Source organism: Malania oleifera, chromosome 3 (genome assembly GCF_029873635.1).
Source record: "Malania oleifera isolate guangnan ecotype guangnan chromosome 3, ASM2987363v1, whole genome shotgun sequence".
NCBI classification, from domain to species: Eukaryota; Viridiplantae; Streptophyta; class Magnoliopsida; order Santalales; family Ximeniaceae; genus Malania; species Malania oleifera.
Window position 1 is genome coordinate 26,926,386 of NC_080419.1, and position 20,295 is coordinate 26,946,680.

At 39.3% G+C, this 20,295-nt stretch overlaps 1 protein-coding gene across 1 annotated transcript; it reads left to right on the forward strand.

Moving 5' to 3' along the window:
• Positions 1 to 291: 291 nt before the first annotated feature.
• On the forward strand, positions 292 to 15,053 carry LOC131151223 (uncharacterized). The gene is made up of 5 exons (XM_058102476.1): positions 292 to 478; positions 737 to 1,185; positions 2,436 to 2,938; positions 14,730 to 14,835; positions 14,958 to 15,053. Exons 1-5 carry the CDS (start codon positions 292 to 294, stop codon positions 15,051 to 15,053), a joined length of 1,341 nt encoding a protein of 446 aa, XP_057958459.1.
• Positions 15,054 to 20,295: the final 5,242 nt, after the last annotated feature.

A 20,295-nucleotide genomic window follows, 5' to 3' on the forward strand; every position in this document is an offset into this window, starting at 1 on the left:
TTTCAGAGGGGTCTGAGGAAGGAGATTCGTAGACAGACAACGATTTTGCAGTTGCAAGACATTGCTACACTAGTCGACAAAGCCATTGTGGCAGAGGAGAGCCTGTTGGAGGACGTGGAGGTTCAGGTCCTGAAGAAGAGGCCAGCGCCTTATAGTTCTTCTTCTGGGGAGAGGCAGGGTAACTGGAAGAGGAATAGTGGTGGTACGTTTTAGAACACCACAGCTTCCCATGGTTGCTATCTTTGTGGTAGGAGGCACGCTGGTCAGTGTTGGCTGACTACGGGGGCTTGTATGCGGTGTGGTAGGCAGGGACATAAGGCTAGAGATTGTCGCCTGATAGGAAACAGTGGAACCTCGCAACAGTCATACAGAGGAAATACTCAGGCGCAGCGTGGTGCTCACCAAGGGGGTACAGCCCAGGCTAGGGTGTATTCTCTGACACCTGGCGACGCAGAGAATGCTGGTGATGTAGTCACAGGTATCATTTACATGTTTTCTCATAAAGCTGTCGTATTATTTGATTCTGGGGCAACACATTCTTTTATTTCTCGAGAATTTGTTAAACCGTGTGGATTGGAGGTTCAACTGTTAGATAATGAACTGGTAGTGGCTACGCCATCGGGATCAGTAATCGGGTGTAGCAAAGCAGTCTGTGACTTCCCAGTTGAAATTTAGGGAAGGGTACTACTAGTTGACCTTGTGGCGTTTGATATGTATGCCTTTGATATTATCCTAGGGATGGATTGGCTATCTGCCAGTTATGCCAGTATCGATTGTCGTAGAAGGGAGGTGATATTTAGACAACCAGGGCAGCAGGAATTTAAGTTCCTAGGATTGTGTGTGCGTTCTGCACCACAGATCCTTTTAGCTTTGCAAGCTAGGAGGTTACTCCTGGTGGGTTGCCAAGGGTATATGGCATTTGTTAAAGACATGTCGACTAAAGAACGTAACCTGGAGAATATTGCATTAGTGCGCGAGTTCCCTGACGTGTTTCTAGAGGACTTGCCAGGATTACCTCCGGACTGTGAAGTAGAATTCTCTATAGAGTTAGCTACAGATACGACATCAATTTTGAAAGCTCTATATCACATAACTCCAGCTAAATTAAGAGAGTTGAAAGAACATTTGCAGAAGCTACTAGACAAGGGGTACATTCGACTTAGTGTTTCTTCCTGGGGAGCACCAGTGTTATTTGCGAAGAAGAAGGATGGGTCGATGAGAATGTGCATCAATTATAGAGAACTTAACAAGGTAACAGTAAAGAATAAATATCCACTACCCATGATTGATGATCCGTTTGACCAGCTTTAGGGCACGTAGATTTTTTCTAAAATTGATCTACGATCTGGGTATCATCAGCTGAAGGTGAAAGCGGAAGACATTCCGAAAATAGCATTTCGAACCCGGTATGGCCATTACGAATTTATGGTTATGCCTTTTGGTTTGACTAATGCACTTGCAGCATTTATGGATCTGATGAACAGGGTCTTTCACGAATATTTAGACCAGTACGTTGTGGTATTTATTGATGACATCCTATTGTATTCTAGGAGCGTTGCAGAGCATGAAGTTCATTTGAGTTTGATATTGCAAATGCTTAGGGATAAGAGGTTGTATGCTAAACTAAAGAAGTGCGAGTTCTGACTGGAATAGATTGCATTTCTAGGGCACCTCTTGTCCAAAGAAGGTATATCAGTGGACCCAAGTAAGATTGAGGCTGTAGTGGACTGGGCAAGACCGAAGAATGTTCAGGAGGTCAGAATTTTTCTGGGTCTTGCAGGTTACTACCGACATTTTGTAGAAGGGTTCTCCAGTTTAGCAGGTCCTTTGAAGCGACTCACAAGGAAGAACGTGAGGTACGATTGGACTGGCAAGTGCGAGCTGAGTTTCCAGGAACTAAAATGACGATTGGTTACTGCTCCAGTCTGACCATTCCATCAGGGGACCAAGGATTTGTTATCTACAGTGACGCCTCTAAAGAGGGTCTTGGCTGTGTTCTAATGCAGTAGGGCAGAGAAATTGCTTATGCTTCTCGTCAACTTAAAGAGTATGAGAAGAACTACCCGACACATGATATGGAATTAGCAGCGGTGGTGTTTGCATTAAAAATCTGGAGGCATTACTTGTATAGTGAAAGGTGCGAGATTTTTACTGATCATAAAAGTCTGAAGTACTTCTTCACCCAGAAAAAACTGAACATGAGACAATGCAGGTGGCTTGAGTTGATAAAAGACTATGACTGCACTATTAGCTATCACCTAGGAAAGGCCAACGTGGTAGCTGATGCTCTAATTCGGAAGTATGTTGATGCGTCGGTCTCAACAGTGGGAGTTCAACATCAAATTTGTATGGACTTAGAAAGTTTGTGCTTGGAGGTCGTGGAAGGGAATCATCAGGCTATTCTTGCCAGCTTGGTGATGCAGCTGACCTTATAGGAGAGGATCCGTGCGATGCAGAAGGAGGATCCAGAATTAGTTAAGCTTATGGAAGGAGTTTATAGTGGGTTGAAGCTGAATTTTAGTATCTCCAGTGATGAGATATTGAGATTTCACCACAGGGTTTGTGTATCGAATAATTCCATAATTAAATGGGTCATTCTTGAAGAGGCACACTATTCGCTCTACACCATACATCCTGGTAGTACGAAGATGTACCGGAATTTGAGGGAGTCCTTCTGGTTGTCCAACATGGAAAGAGAGATCGCCCGTTTTGTAGAGCAGTACCTGACTTGTCAGCAGGTCAAAGCAGAGCACCAGAGGCCAGCAGGACCACTTCACCCACTTGCCATCCCCGAGTGGAAGTGGGAGCACATTTCGATGGATTTTGTGATGGGATTACCTGTGGTGGTGCATGGGAAGAATGCTATATGGGTTGTGGTAGATCAGCTGACGAAGACTGCATATTTCATTCCAATCAGAGTCAGCCATTCTCTGAATAGGTTGGCAGAGTTATACGTGCAGGAGATTGTACGACTCCATGGTGTTCCTGTTTCTATAGTTTCAGATCGAGATCCGCGTTTTACGTCTCAATTCTGAAAGAGTCTATAGGATGCCTTGGGATCACAATTGACGTTTAGTACGTCTTTCCACTCCCAGACGGATGGACAATCTAAGAGGACTATTCAAATGTTAGAGGATATGTTGCGGGCTTATGTACTGGACTTTGGTGATAGTTGGATACGATATCTACTGCTTGTCGAGTTTGCATATAACAATAGTTACCAGGCTAGCATTGAGATGACACCTTATGAGGCATTGTATGGTCGCCAGTGTCGATCTCCGTTATTCTGGGATCAGGTTGGTGAGCGGCAGATACTAGGTCCGGAACTGGTTCAGTAGGCCTATAAAGGTCGAGTTTATCAGGGAGAGAATTAAGGCAACTCAAAGTCGGCAGAAGAGTTATGCTAATACTTGTCGACGGGATCTGGAATTTGAGGTAGGAGATATGGTGTTTCTAAGGATCGCCCCGATGAAAGGGGTGATGAGGTTCGGAAAGAAGGGGAAGCTAAGTCCTCGATATATCGGGCCTTTTGAAATCCTGGAAAGGATAGGTTCGGTTGCTTATCGAGTGGCTTTACCTCCAACACTATCTAGAGTCCATGACGTGTTTCATGTCTCGGTGCTGAGGAAGTATGTGTCGAATCCTTCACACATGCTGAGTTACGAACCTCTAGAGATTAGTGATACTTTATCATATGAGGAGGTACCAGTACTGATATTTGATCGGAAAGTTCAGCAGTTACGGACTAGGGAAATACTGCTAGTGAATGTATTATGACGTAACCATGTAGTGAAGGAAGCTTCATGGGAGTTAAAGTCAGAGATATGCTAGAAGTACCCGCAGTTATTTTCTGATGGTATGTTGTTATGTATAGTAGTATAGGTGGTATGGTCTTTGGGAGAGTTGTGTGTGTGTGTATAATCTTCCGAAGCATCGCATTGTAACCATGGTATTCCTCCGTCATAAGTGAGGGTAGATAATAAATTTGGGTCGGAGCTGCTTTGTGGGTGGCTACCGACTTTTTTGTAGGTTTGCGACATAAGGTGGTGTATGCTTGGTATCGGTTGGTGAATTTCAAGGACGAAATTCATATAAGGAGGGGAGATTGTAGTAACCTGGCCCAAAAAATAAGTAAATAATAATAAATAAATAAATAAGTAAATAAATAAAGAGATATTTTGGAGGAGATATTTTGGAGAAGATATTTTGAGATATTTGTATATAAATATCTTGGAGGAGATATTTATTTAGATTACTTAAAGGTTAAGTTAGATTTTATTCTATAAATTCTCTCATTCTTAAAGGCTAAGTTAGATTTTATTCTATAAATTCTCTCATTCTCTCTCTCTCTCTCTCTCTCTCTCTCTCTCTCTCTCTCTCTCTCTCTCTCTCTCACACACACACACACACACACACACACACACACACATCTCTCTAGGATTTTGCGCCATTCGTTGCCGGAATCCACGATCCGTCATTACCACATTTGTTAGGAGGAGAATCTCTACGTTTATTGTGGAATGGATCTTCGTTAGTGGAATTTCAGGATTTTCCCTAAAATCGAGGTAAGAGTCTGAATTCGGTTTCAGTTCGGTAGATCGGTAGTATAGGGAATTATATTGAAGTATTGTTCTTCGGTTTTTAGGTTTTTGGGGACCCCGAGTCGTTGTTTTTGATCGGTTCATTCGTGTTTCGGTTTCAAGTTTAAGGTAAGAGGAAATTGATTACAACAGTTATTTCGTAAAACTAAACCGCTAAAAAGATATTTTACATTCATATGATTTATTTGACTGCTATTTTACTAAATTTCATCGGGTTGAAATGCCGGGTTTCGTGATTTTACGGCTTTGGTAAAAATATGGGTTTTGGCGTATGGTCTCCAAATATTTCAAAACTTCTTTATTTGTATTATTATGTATGTAGGAGATGTCTGAATCCCTTATTTTTATTTAAATGATGTTTATTGTATTATATACTATATACCATATTTTTTTTTAAATTTGTGTGACATGTGGAGGAAAATGAACTTATGAACATTTGATATTATTGATATGGATTATGGGAACAGAGTTCCAAATTGTTATACTGGAAAATGTTGAAAAACAGGTGCCGATTATATACCGTGTTAATTATGCAAAAAGGGTAAACCGAGAGGGTGTGTGCCGGTTTATACTAGATATGGATATATGAGTTTGTGAAAATACTAAAATTGCACAGGTTATCATATTTTGTTATAAATTGTATATATGATAAGTGAAACCATAGCTTGCGACTATTGGAGTTGAAAGATACTACCACCTAAGGGATTGAAAGATACTACCGACTAAGGAGTTGAAAGATACTATCGAACTAGAGTTGAAATACTTTAGGGTAAAGGGGTTTGTAGTCCCAATACCAAGAGGCTCGGATTCCATTGCTAGTGAGTACAGTGTAACCACACACGCTAAGCGGTGTGGGTACAGAGATGGTCAGCTTTTATGAGTTTGTAATCACTGGTGTATAATGGACCAGGGGAGGCAGTCAGACTATATATGAGATACATGACAATTCCTGCACTAACAGGGCATTGTTAGAGATATCAGTGCACAACCCGTGCCACGGGATAAAATAGGCATTATTTGTGATACCAAGTTGTTGGTCGTTCTATATTCATATACATGATTTAAAAGCTGATATGGAAAAACAGTATTGTTTATATCAATATATGAGTTGTGCTTTAGTATTGAAAACCTTTATTTTATATATATGGATATATGTTTTAAATTGAAATATCACCTGTGGTCACACACTGATTGTAATACTTTCTTCCTTACTCAGAAGTGTCTCACCCCATTATACAACCTCTATTTTCAAGTCCTTCAGGACGTCGGTCCTAGTTGCTAGAGTGACTGGGAGAGTGGTTTTTGGTTTAGTTGTGTAAGTATTCGGTTATGTAATAAACTTAGTTAGAAGCATTTTTTGGAAGTTGTAAACACTAATTTATGTATTAAATTGGATGTTTGTGAAATTAAGAATACAGTTGGTAGACTCTAGTATATACCTAGTATAAATCCACATGGATATTTATGTTTTTTACGACATTTATATCCCAGTTTTGTATGATTTATATCCGTATGTCCCTGTTTAGGGCAGGTTGTTCATGTATGTCTATCAGGTACAGGTTATTATGTATGTAGGTTGGCAACCTGGGTCCGTATAAAGGGTCAGGACGTTACACAATTTGTCTTCTTTATTCCATAATTTAATTATATTTCATTAATAATTTATATATATATATATATATATATATATTTTAAAGAAGGGCGGCACCTCCATTTATTTATTGATAAACCCTCACTTTTGGTGGAGGAATACCGTGGTTACATGATAATCAAAGGGAGAAACAAAAGACAAAACTTTAAAGGCCTCCCAAATAACAACACCAACATCCAGCTAAAATAGGATTACAAGTCCAATCAATATAAAACAAAACAAGGACCTACAAAACAAATATCACATAACAAAATAAACAAAAGATAAACAATATAAAGCATAGACCAAAACCAATAGGAAATCAGCTAAACATACCTCATATAAGTCGTTTCCATCTTCTCCAATTTATATAACCCATTGATAACTCTAGGGAGTTGACTACTATTTGTAAACAACCTATTCCTCCCCCTAGCACCTTAACGAGCCAAGGCATCTGCCATTCATTAATAATTAATATATTATAATGCATAGTAAAATAATATATGATTTTCTTTTAATTTTTTTTAAATTATAAAATAGTAATTAAATTTCCTTATATTTATAATATTGACCTGTCTATGAAATGTATCACTTATAAATGACAAAAAGTTATTATGGATTGCTTCTCAAAATTCACTTAAATAGTTCTTAAAAAAGTAGTTTTGAAAAAACATTTGTTAGAATAAGTGTTTGTTGTAGTGCAATTTTTTTTTTGTAAAAGTATTTATTTTAAGTGATAAGTGCTATAAGCACTTTTTGAAGTGCTCCCAAATGAGGGCTAACTCAATTCAAGTCGATTCTACTGAAATTTAAATAAAGTTTGGGCCACTAGTGTACTTTGATAAGTCGAGTTCAAGTTTGATAGTAGTAATCAAGTCGTGTTTCAAGTCTAATAAACTTTTAGATTTTATTATTTTTAAATTTTATAAGTCATATAATATATATTTTATAAATATATCTAATATTACACATGTATATTATATATTTTTATAAATGTAATTAATATTTATTTGTAATAGAGTTGAGTTCAAGTTTTAAAATTTCTAACCGAGTTAAGTCTGAGTTTAATAATTTTGAAATTGATTGAATTTGAGTCAAGTCAAGTTTCAAACGTAACATTTCCGAATCAAGTTAAGTTCGAGGATTTTATTGTGTCAACTCGACTCGACTTGGATACACCCTTAATCTTGACTATGTTTATGTTATTAATTAAATATTCTTAATTTACATTTGGTATGACAATTATGGTGTAAGATCGAATGATCTGTAACGCCCCTGAAATTAATTCACAAATAATCATAATAATGACATCATTAATGCTATTTTTGGTACCACACACACCATATCCTTGGATCCAGTGGGGTCGAAAGTAATATCATCCTATAATTAATTTAAACAAACAAACAACGGAAACAAAACATACTTTTAGAACGATGCATACCAGAGTACTACATTTCAACCTTAATATCAACATCTCCCCAAAAACGCTTACAACCCTAAATAACCAAAACAACTTGATATAAACAAAATATTGTCCCAACACTACTCACTCTCAACTAGCTCGTCTAGGTCCCGCCCTGAAGCTTCTAGACTCGGTTTCCTGAAGATCCTAAAAAATTTGTATATTTAATGGGGTGAGACACTTTTCGGTAAGACAGGATAAATTATTGTCAGTGTGTGGCTAATATGAGTTCACATGAATTTAAAAACATTCTTTAATTTAATTTATTTGATAGATATGACATTTGTACAACATAACTCACACCTATACAGTTGAAAAAACACGTTTCTTTCAAAATATAAAACAGTCCGTTAAATAACCCCATTTACATAAATTCATATATATGCATAGAAGAAACCCCCTTTTGGACATACAACATCATCATGTATAAACCCCCACGATTGGGTTGTGCGGTCTGAAGACTGGACCTAACCCTAACTGGGCTACTAGGCTAAGTCAAACCTCATCTCTGAAAGTTCGATTTGCCTACCCAATCTTGTCTAGACTCCAGGGGGGGTACACAACCCTTCCGTTGCCAAATCGACTTCTCAATACCAACACTTCTATCCAGAACAGTGTGGTTGCACTGTCTTAATCACTAGCTACGATTCTGTGCTCTCATCACAACTGATCATCAGGGTTCTTAAACCATGTAATGCAATCTAAGTAATAAAATTATAAAAAAATTCTCATTTTTGTAATTCAGTATAACTGTCATATCAAACCCGACACTCAGCCATCATATCAAACCCAACTCTCAGCCGTTATATCAAACCCGACTCTCAGCCGTCATATCTCATTTCACAAATTTCACCACATTTACAGTATTTTCATCAAATAGTCAAAATCACATTTTCATGATAATACCACAAAAATACTTAGATTCAATTATGCAGTAAAATATAATTAAATCTCATGCCACACGATTTATTCAATAATTATAATTTTACCAATTGCCTATAGAATTTTCAAAATATATAATTGATAAAGTTAATTATAACGCAGGTATGATCAATGTCCCATTTTTAAATTCAATCCCTAATACATATTAAAAATCCGAATATGATCAAATCCTTGCAATTTAATTTAACTCCAAAATATTCCCAAAAAAATTTGATTTGATCAAATCCCTGAAGTTTAACTTAATTAGAGTATATTCCCAAAAATTCCGATCTGATCAAAACCTTACAATTTAATTTAATTAAAATTTATTCCCCAAAACATACGTATAATAATTCAAAATTACTATTCCCATAAGACTAAATACTCAGGAAATCATGTATATTATTCTTGAAACCAAATACTACAATTTAATCGGGAATATTTTTAAAATAAAGTGACATAATCTATTCCCCCCATATCTTAGGAGTGGTTCCTACGATGCCCTAACAACAAAATCACCCTGGTTAAAACGTTGGTGACTGAAAATGGAATCCAAGGGTATTTTCCGTTCTTCGATCGGCGCACGTTTGGCCGAGGAAATCGAGGAGAGAAGGAGAGTTTGAGAAGAGAGAGACGGAGAGAGAGGGTGTGTGAGAGAGAGTATTCGCTGGGGGAGGGGGGTCTCAAGACCTTTGTTAATCCTGAAGGAATTCATTCCTTTAGGTTATGATAATATATATATATATATATATATAATATTATATTATTATATTATATTATATTAATATATTATTAAATTAATAATTAAGAATTAATTAATTATTTAATTTTTTATTATTTTTATTATTTTTTGGAACCACTACATTCTCCACTCCTTATCAAAATTTTGTCCTCAAAATTTGCTAACCATTACTCATTACAATCTCCTCTGAAAATCACCGAATTGTTTACCCGACTCTAAAAAGAGCCGACGGTCGCCAACATAGCGGCTCCATCCCAAATTTATTAATAACCCTCACTTATGGCGGATGAATACCGTGATTACATAAACGGCCCTGGGAGATAACAAATAGCCCGAACCAAAATTCTCCCAAAACCACTCAAGATAAAAACCATCACATTTAGATTTACAATTAATTACACTTAACTAATTACCCTGCACAAAACCTATCTACATACAAATGAATACTTACCTAAATAGTTACACCAAACTGCCTAGCGTTGGGGCCTCATCAATTAATTGCGGATACTTCTGGCGTATCTTCTCTTCTAATTCCCATGAAACTTCCTCAATTGCATGATTCCCCAAAGTACCTTTACAAATGGAATCCTTTTAGTGTGTAATTCCTATTCTTTCTGATCCAGAATTTGAACTAGCACTTCTTCATATGATAGAGTATCTTTAAACTCTAATGACTCTTAACTAATCACGTGTGAAGGATCTGAGACATACTTCCTTAACATAGACACGTGAAATATGTCATGAATCCTAGACAGAGTCGGAGGTAATGCCAACCTATAGGCAACTGGACCAATTCTCTCAAGTATTTCAAACAACCTAATATACATAGGGCTTAACTTACCCTTCTTCCAAAATCTCATCACTCCTTTCATTGGAGCAATCCTTAGGAAAATCATTGCCCCCACATCAAACTCTAATTCTCGTCGGCGAGTATCAGTGTAACTTTTCTGCCAACCATAAGTTGTCTTGATTCTATCTCGGATTAGTTTGATTTTCTCAGATGTTTGTTGATTCAATTCTGGCCCCAAAATGTTTTGTTCTACAACCTCGTTCCAATACAACAAATATCGGCACCTTCAACCATACAACGCTTCATATGGTGCCATCTCGATACTAGCCTGATAACTGTTATTGTAGACGAATTCCACTAGTGGCAAAAATTGGATCCAGCTACCTCCGAAATCCAACACACAAGCCCTCGGCATATCCTCTAAAATTTGAATCATTTGCTCCGATTGTCCATTAGTCTGTGGGTGAAATGTAGTATTTAAAGTAAGTTGAGATCCCAAAGCTTCCCACAAACTCTTTTAGATTCGAGAGGTGGACCGTGGATCTCGATCTGAAACAATGGGCACAGGCGCACCATGGAGTCTAACTATCTCCTGCATATAAAGTTCTGCTAACCTATTCATGGAGTAATTGACTTTGATCGGAACAAATTGCGTAGTCTTTGTCAGTCGATCCACAATTACCCAGATGGCGCTCTGTCCATGCAACGCTGACTGTAACCTTGTGATAAAGTCCATGGAGATGTGCTCCCACTTCCACTTAGAAATATGAAGTGGTTGCAGTGGTCCCGCTGGTATCTGATGTTTTTCTTTCATTTTCTAGCATATCAGACACTGTTCCACAAATCGGGCAATCTCCCTCTTCATATTGCTCCACAAGAAGGATTCTCGTAGATCTCTATATATCTTTGTACTCTGTAGATGTACGGTATAAAGAGAGTGATGAGCCTCCTCCAGAATCGCCCTTTTAATCTCTACATCGATAGGTACACATAGTCTGGTTTGAAATTTGAGAACCCCATCATTTGAGATATTGAAATCTATTTGTTGTCCACTCCGTACTTTCTCCACAATTTTCACCAATTATGCATCTTTCATCTGAGTAGCTTTAATCCTTTCCTGCAAGGTCGGTTGGATTACTAGACTTGCGATAAATGATGAGTGATTCCCTTCCACCATTTCCACGCCAAACCTCTCCAGGTCCATCCTGATATAATGTTGGCCCACTACTGCCGAAATTGACGCATCCACTAACTTCTGACTTAAAGCATCAACTACCACATTAGTTTTCCCTGAGTGATAACTGATGGTGCAATCATAGTGTTTTATGAGTTCAAGCCATCTTTTTTATCTCATATTCAACTCCTTTTGTGTGAAAATATACTTAAGGCTTTTATGATTTGTCAAAATTTCACACCTTTCACTGATTACACGTCTAAATTATGTAATCAGGTGTTTAAAATCATGCATTAAAGATTATATTTTTAATTAAATGCTTAATTATGTTCAATAATTTAACATTCAGCTCTAATTACAATATTTGGATCATTACTCGATAATTTACGAATTTTTGGTAACTTATTATTGTAGAATAATTTTTGGACATTAAAGTCGGGATTAAAAATGTACGTGTGTGTACATGAGCTAGAGTTCAAATCAAGGTCATGTGCATGAAGCCAAATATCGAAGACCGGACCGTGAGCCATATGCCTGCAAATGACGAGCCATGCACGCAGTTGTTTGAAGCCGTGTGTGTGTGTAAAAATTGAAGAATCCGTATTATGCAATGTGATAATTTTTGAAATTAAAGGAGACATAAAAGAGAACCGACTGCCGTGTGAGAAGATTTCATGGGCTTCATGCACATGAATCCCTGTCATGCAATGAAAACTTGGCAACAATCCAAGTCCGAAATTCGCTAGGAGACAACTTGAATGTATTTCGGTATTTTAATCATAATTCTTTCATCTGATATCGGATTGATGTGATTCAAGTGGAATTATAAAGCTTACTAAGATATCTACAATTAATTTTGAAATAGCCTTTTACTAATTAGAACGTTTACTAGGTAAAAATTTGACTTGAAAGTGAAGTTGTTGCACTGAACCGTGTGCAGTGCTTAAGGAAAAAAGGACTCTTGGGCCTCGAAAAAAATGGCCCATGTGCCTATCTCAAGAGGAGACACAGTTAGGGAAAAATATTAGAGGGGAATTGGATATTTTATGGAGGAGGAGGGTTTATGGGGGAAAAGGGTGTAGTGACCCTAAGAATAATAGCATTTTAGTAATAATAAGAGGGAGAGAAATAGAACCAGAAACAGAAGGAGGCCGTAGACTTCGTCGACGACATTACATTTTGGAGATAATATTAAATAATCATAATTTTAGAAAAATTGCCCAGCTTCGTTGACGAGCACAGGGTCTCGTCGACGAAGGTCTTCAGAATTTCGTCGACGAACACAGGACTTCGTCGACGAGAAAATACCGAGAGACGGTTCAGGCTGTTCTGAATTTCTTTGATGAACACAGGGTCTCGTCGACGAATTTTGTGAAGGGTTCGTCGATGAGGTGACGTGTCTCGTCAACGAACCTGGCCCTATAAATAGTGGAAATCCAGGATATTTCTCATTTCTCTCGCCGCTCGCTCTCTCCTTTCTCTCTCCTACGACTCCCTCTCCCTTCTCTCTTCGTTTTTGGCCTCACCGGTCGCCGGATCGACGATCTGAGGTTACCACGATGCTTTTGACGGAGTTCTCTGCGAATCTGCCGGAGCGGATCGTCGGGAAAACAGAGTTGGATTTCATCCAAAATTTAGGTTAAGGCCTTTTAGCTAGTTTTTGGTTTTCTAGCAGTTATAGGAAATGATATAGATGGAAAAATACTGATATTATGTTCTAGCATATGTTGGTTTCAGGGTGTTTTGTAGGAGGCCCTATGGGTGTTAAGCTTATATTCCCCAGGGGCTTTTCAAAGTTAAGGTAAGGGAAATATGCTATGTTAGGAAGTTTCTAAATATTATACAGTGTATTTATTTATGAAAATTACGTATTAAAGTATGGTGTGGCTTGTGAATATGTATGTAGTACGGGGATATATTTTACGAATTGTAGTTTCATGATTTTTATGAATTTCAGTACCATGATTTTACGGATTTAAAGTACTATGATTATGAGAACTTCAGTACCATGATTTTGCAAATTTCAGTACCATGATTATACAAATTCCAGTATTATGAATATGCAGTTCCATGTTATGATTATTCAGATTTCAGTACGTTATGCAGCATCATGTTTAATATGATTACTTCGGAATCATAGTAAATTAGATAGATATGTATAGAAAAGTATTATATGATATCAGACCCTATTGGACTTGCAGCTACAGAGCACGGTACCGTTGCTACAGATACTATGTTACTTTACGAGTGCAACCACCTATTCAGATATACGTGGTAAAGTTGACCACCTAGGCCTTTGAAGAGGTTAGGCTCCCTATCCAGATATGGGTTGAGGTGGGTAGGTAGACTGACGGAGTTTAGTGATTTATTCCTGATTGGTCAATCAGGGTAAATCCAGCCTACAGGCCGCACAACCTCGTCATGAGGGGCATGTCATGACACAGATAGCCATAGGGAACAGTTTCAGTTACTATTACTTACGTATTGATTTACAGAAACGGGGATCCTACTTATATACATTAGAAGTATTTTGAATTATAACCATAATACTGATATGTCAAGCAATAGGGAAAATGGGTGGTGTACTTTATTATTTGCGCTGTACTGTTGTACTCAGTTATTCATGTTTATATGAAATAGATTTCATGATATATATATATATATATATATATATATATATATATATATATATATATATATATAGTAGCTCATTTTCCACACACTAGTAATAGCATATTTCTTCTTACTGAGCGATGGCTTATCCCAGTGTTGGAATATTTTTCAGGTGATCCAGGTAAGCGAGCAGACCAGGCTCGCAAATAGAGGGGTGTCTGTAGTGCCCTGTCAGAGAGTGAGTATCATTTTGGGAACGTTTTTTTTTGTAAACCCTAGCTAGCTGAGGGTATTTTTGGGAAACAAATACATGTACATATTTTGGAAACATGTAGTACTCTGGTATTATGTGGTATTGTATATAATTGTTTATGGTTGTATTTGTATGATTTTTGCTTCCTACTGCTTAGGTTAATACTATGGTATCAGAGTATGTTATTTGCCATTATGAAGGGAAAAAAAAAATTCAATTTAATAAGCAGGTCGTTACAGTTTGGTATCAAAGCCTAGGTTTGCTAGGTTTTGTAGACTTTAGAGTTTAGTAGAAGCAATACCAGAGTATAGGAACAGGGAATTGAGGTTTGTTCTGTGTTTGGGTACAGGATTTCAGTAGTGGTTTCTATGCTTTTCCTGGGGTGACGATTTAGGAAAATCATAGTAACCTATTGACGGGCCATGTGTCTAGGTAACAAAACTGGATATTGAGTTAAGGTCAGGGAAGGTAGTTAATTTTGAGTTGATACGGGATAGGTCCTTATAGGGGATAAGTTGCTTAAGCATGTTTTCTTGTTTTCAGGATGGATCCAGGAAGCAGCGGCATGAATGCTGGGGAGGACAGGCCAGGACCTTCCAGCATAGGTGGAGGAGATACTAATGCTGTGTTGCGCAGTGTCACTCAGCAGGTGATGGCTGAGATGGCCAGGAGTTCTAGGAAGCGTGGCTGTTCGATTGAGCAGTTTACACGTATGAAGCCCCCATCCTTTGTTGGAGGAGATGACCTGCTATAGCTGAGAATTGGGTCCAGGATATCGAGGAGATGTTGGCGGTGCTTCCGTGTATGGATGAGCAGAAGGTAGCATTTGCTACTTTTAAACTGAAAGGGGAGGCAAAGCGCTGGTAGAGAGCAGCGCGTCTGATAGAGGAGCAGAGTCTGGTTCCAGTTCCAGTGACGTGAGATTGATTCAAGGATATGTTCTTCGAGCGGTATTTCCCTGCTATCGTTCGGAGTGCGAAGGCAGCAGAGTTCCTGCATTTGGTACAGGGGCAGATGACTGTATCTCAGTATGCGGCTCGGTTTGTCGAGTTGTCGCATTTTGCTCCACATCTAGCACTTGATGAAGAGAAGAAGGCTAGGAAGTTTGAAGAAGGGTTGAGGCAGAAATTGTTTGAGCAGATGATTGATTTCAGGGCTCAGACATTTAAAGAGGTTGTAGGTAGAGCTGCGATTATTGAGAGTGGTATTCAGAGGGGTGTAGCAACTCAGAGTCAGAGGAAAAGGCCTGCGCCTCAGGGTTTTCAGGCTGGCTCCAATAGGAGCCCATGGAGAGGAGGTTGCGATAGGGGTGATCAGAGATAGATGGCAGGACCTCGTGGGAACCAGGGTGCGCAGGCTTACCCAGTTTGTCAGATATGTGGGAAACATCATTTGGGAGAGTGCCGGGTAGGCAAAGGTGTATGTTATCGTTGTGGGAGACCAGGTCACGTGATGCATGATTGCCCAGGTCAGTAGGACCAGATCCCAGCTCCCAAACCTTATTAGGGAGGACATCAAGCAGCTCGGGGAGGATACTAGGCACCTCGTGGTGGTCAGCAGAGGAATGTGGCCCCAGCACGAGTATACGCTCTGATGCCAGGAGATGCAGAGACTGCTACGAATGTGGTGACAGGTACATTTACTGTTTCATCATATCCTGTTATTGTTCTCTTTGACTCGGGTGCTACTTATTCTTTTATTTCTACATCTTATGTTAAATTATTTGAGAATGAGACCCAGTCATTAGATATAGCACTGTCGGTAGCTACGCCATTAGGGTTAGTGATCAGATGTCAGAGGGTACTTAGAGGCTATCCGATAGAAATTCAAGGAAAAGTATTACTAGCAGATCTTGTTGTGTTTGATATGAGCGGGTTCGATATAATAATTGGTATGGAATAGTTGACTGCCAATCATGCTAGCATTGATTTCTTCCAGAAAGAAGTAATTTTCAGACCTCCTGGAGAGTAGGAATTCAGATTCGTTGGTTCATGGGTACGTGCTCCAACACAGCTGGTGTCCGCTGTGCAGGTGAGCAGATTAGTCGTGGATGGAGGTCAGGGATTTATAGCATTTGTAAAAGAAGCATCTGAAAATGAATTGAAGATTGACAGCACCCTAGTGGTACGGGAATTTCTAGATGTTTTTCCAAAGGAGCTACCAGGGTTACCTTTTGTGTGAAAGGTAGATTTTCCTATAGATTTACCTCCAGGTACGACGCCGATCTCTAAGGTCCCGTATCGTATGGATCCAGCCGACTTGGGAGAATTGAAGGAGCAGTTGCAGGATTTGTTGAACAAGGGGTTTATATGACCCAGTGTATCGCCATGGGGAGCTTCAGTGTTGTTCGTAAAGAAGAAAGACGGGTCCATGAGGATGTGCATTGATTACAGGGAGATAAACAAAGTTACTATCAAGAATAAATATCCTCTACCCCATATAGACGATTTGTTTGATCAGCTCCAGAGTACGCGGGTATATTCCAAGATTGACCTCAGATTCGGGTATCATCAAGTGAGAGTAAAAGCGGAGGACATCGCGAAGACAACCTTCAGGACTAGGTATAGACACTACGAGTTCGTCGTTATGCCGTTTGGGCTGGCGAATGCCCTAGCCGTGTTCATGGACTTGATGAACAGAGTTTTTCACCAGTATCTAGATCAGTTTGTAGTAGTCTTCATTGATGATATATTGGTGAGTTTTGAGGATCATGAAGTACATTTGAGGCAGGTGCTGCAGACTCTCAGGGAGGATAAGCTTTATGCTAAGTTTAGCAAGTGTGAATTCTGGCTAGAAAAGGTGGCATTTTTAGGCCACGTGATCTCAGGGGACGACATTGCAATGGATCCCAGCAAGATTGACACAGTGGTAAATCTAGCTAGGCTGAGGAATGTGCAGGAAGTCAAGAGTTTCTTAGGACTGGCAGGTTATTACCGTCGTTTTGTTGAGGATTTTTTAGCCTTTGCAGGTCCTCTTACGTGGTTGACTAGGAAAAATGCCAGATTTGTGTGGGATGAAGAGTGCAAGCAGAGCTTCCAGGAATTAAAGTAGCGGCTCGTCACTGCACCAGTTCTTACGATTCCATCGGGAGGCGATGGTTATGTTATCTATAGTGACGCGTCCTTGAAAGGGCTCGGTTGTGTGCTGATGCAGCATAGTAGGGTGGTGGCCTATGCATCCAGGCAGTTGAAAGAATACAAGAAGAACTACCCTACCCACGATCTAGAATTGGCTGCAGTAGTACATGCATTGAAGATCTGCAGGCAATACCTTTATGGTGAGAGGTGCGAGATATTTTCTAATCATAAAAACCTGAAATACATTTTTACACAGAAAGAATTGAATATGCGGCAGAGGTGGTGGTTGGAGCTCATCAAGGATTGCGACTGCACCATTAGTTACCACCGAAGTAAAGCAAATGTGGTAGCCGATGCACTGAGTCATAAGTCAGGAGAAACAGCACAGTTAGCAACAGTAATTCAGCATCCGATTAAGTTGGACTTAGAGAGACTTGGTGTAGAGTTAGTGGAGGATGATCCTTAGGCATTTATGGCCAGTTTGGTTGTATAACCCATGTTATATAAGAAGATTAAAGTTGCTCAGAGAGATGATCTAGAGTTAGTGGAGGTGATAGCCAGGGTTCAGGACGGTCAGGGGGAGGAGTTTAGTATTTCTGATGATGGGACTCTGAGATTTCGCACCAGATTGTGTGTGCTTGTAGATGATAGCATCAGGAGGACGATTCTAGAGGAGGCACACAGATCTCTATACACTGTTCATCCTAGCAGTACAAAAACATACAGGGATTTGCGAGATTCTTTCTGGTGGAGTGGCATAAAGAGAGAGATAGCAGAGTTTGTGCAGTAGTGTTTGATGTGCCAGCAGGTTAAGGCTGAGCACCAGAGGGCAGTTGGTCAATTGTAGCCACTTTTCATTCCCGAGTGGAAGTGGGATCACGTATCCATGGATTTTGTTACTAGGCTGCCGCCAGCGTTGCATGGTCAGAATGCCATTTGGGTGATAGTTGATAGATTGACGAAGACAGCGCATTTTCTGCCCATTAAAGTTAGCTACCCTATGGACTGGTTAGCAGAGAGATATATATATATATATATATATATATATATATATATACAGGAGATTGTACGATCCCATGGAGTGCCAGTATCCACAGTCTCGGATCGTGATCCATGTTTTACATCACGATTCTGGAGGAGTTTGCAGGAGGCACTAGGGACTCAGTTAGCATTCAGCACAGCTTTCCACCCTTAGACCGATGGTCAGACTGAGAGAACCATCCAAGTATTGGAAGATATGCTTCGTGCTTGTGTGCTAGACTTTGGAGGTAGCTGGATTCAGTTTTTGCTGTTAGTTGAATTTGCTTATAATAATAGTTATTAGGCTAGCATCAGCATGGCATCCTATGAAGCATTATATGGTAGGAGATGCAGATCTCTTCTTTTCTGGGATGAAGTTGGAGAAAGGCGAGTTTTGGGTCTCGAGATAATTCAGCAAGCATGTGATAAAGTCCGACTTATTCGTGATAGGATCAGTGCAGCGCAGAGTCGGCAGAAAAGTTATGCAGATACTCGCCGCTGGGAATTGGAATTCAGAGTAGGTCATCATGTCTTTCTAAAGATAGCACAATTGAAGGGAATTTAGAGATTTGGGAAGAAGGGTAAGTTGAGCCCTAGGTTTATTGGCACTTTGGAGATACTTGAGAAGATTGGGTCAGTAGCCTATCAGCTGGCTTTACCGCCATCCTTATTCCGAGTTCATAACGTATTTCATGTTTCTATATTGAGGAAATACGTCCCAGATCCTTCCCATATCATCAGCCATGCAGAACTGGAAGTCAGTGAGGCTTTAACATATGAAGAAGTACCAGTTCAGATTTTGGACAAAAAGGTTCAGACTTTACGCACTAAAGAAATACAGTTAGTTAAAGTTTTGTGGAGAAATCATGTCATAGAGGAAGTTTCTTGGGAACTCGAGGAGCAGATTAGACAGAGAGACCCACATTTGTTCCAAGAGGTGTAGAGATACTCAGGTAAAGTATAATGGTTAAATAAGTTTTCTTTTGCAGCTACATGTATTGATTATGGTTAGTAGATAGTATTTTGTTCTGGGAGAAATTTTCTTTCGGTGTATGTAATCTCCCAGAACTACTCATGTAACCACGGTATTCCTCCACCATAAGTGAGGGCAGGTAATAAAATAAGTAGACCATTTTCTTTATTGGAAGATGGAGAATATAAATAAAGATACAGATCGTAAATTTCGAGGACGAAATTTTATAAGGAGGGGAGAATGTAGTGACCCAAAGAATAATAGCATTTTAGTAATAATAATTCTTGTTGACGACATTGCATTTTGGAGATAATATTAAATAATCACAATTTCAAAAAATTGCCCAGCTTCGTCGACGAACATAAGGTCTCGTTGACGAAAGTCTTTAGAATTTTGTCAACGAACACAGGGCTTCGTCGACAAGAAAATACTGAGAGACGGTTCGGGCTACTTAGAATTTCATCGACGAACACAGGGTCTCATCGTCGAATTTTGTGAAGGGCTCATCGACGAGGTGACGTGTCTCGTCGACGAACCTGGCCCTATAAATAGTGAAAATCCGGGATATTTCTCATTTCTCTCGCTGCTCTCTCTCTCCTCTCTCTCTCTCTCTCTCTTACGACTCCCTCTCCCTTCTCTCTTCTTTTTCGGCCCCAGCGGTTGTCGGATCGACGATCCGAGGCTACCACGATGCTCCTGGCGAAGTTCTCTGCGAATCTGCCAGAGCAGATCGTCGGGAAAATAGAGTTGGATTTCTTCTCAAATTCAGGGTAAGGCCTTTTAGCTAGTTTTTGGCTTTCTAGCAGTTATAGGAAATGATATAGATGGAAAAATACTGACATTATGTTGTGGCATATGTTGGTTTCAGGGTGTTTTGTAGGAGGCACTGCGGGTGTTAGGCTTGTATTCCCTAGGGGCTTTTCAAAGTTAAGGTAAGGGAAATATGCTATGCTAGGAAGTTTCTAAATATTATACAGTGTATTTATTTACAAAAATTATGTATTAAAGTATGGTGTGACTTGTGAATATGTATGTAGTA

Excerpts from the sequence above, each read along its gene's own strand:
- LOC131151223 (XM_058102476.1), top strand. The coding sequence starts at position 292 with ATGCGGTGTGGTAGGCAGGGACATAAGGCTAGAGATTGTCGCCTGATA. Across the intron at positions 479-736 it reads TGCTGGTGATGTAGTCACAG|GGATGGATTGGCTATCTGCC; the intron begins GTATCATTTACA and ends ATATTATCCTAG. Across the intron at positions 2,939-14,729 it reads GTCAGCCATTCTCTGAATAG|GATGGATCCAGGAAGCAGCG; the intron begins GTTGGCAGAGTT and ends TCTTGTTTTCAG.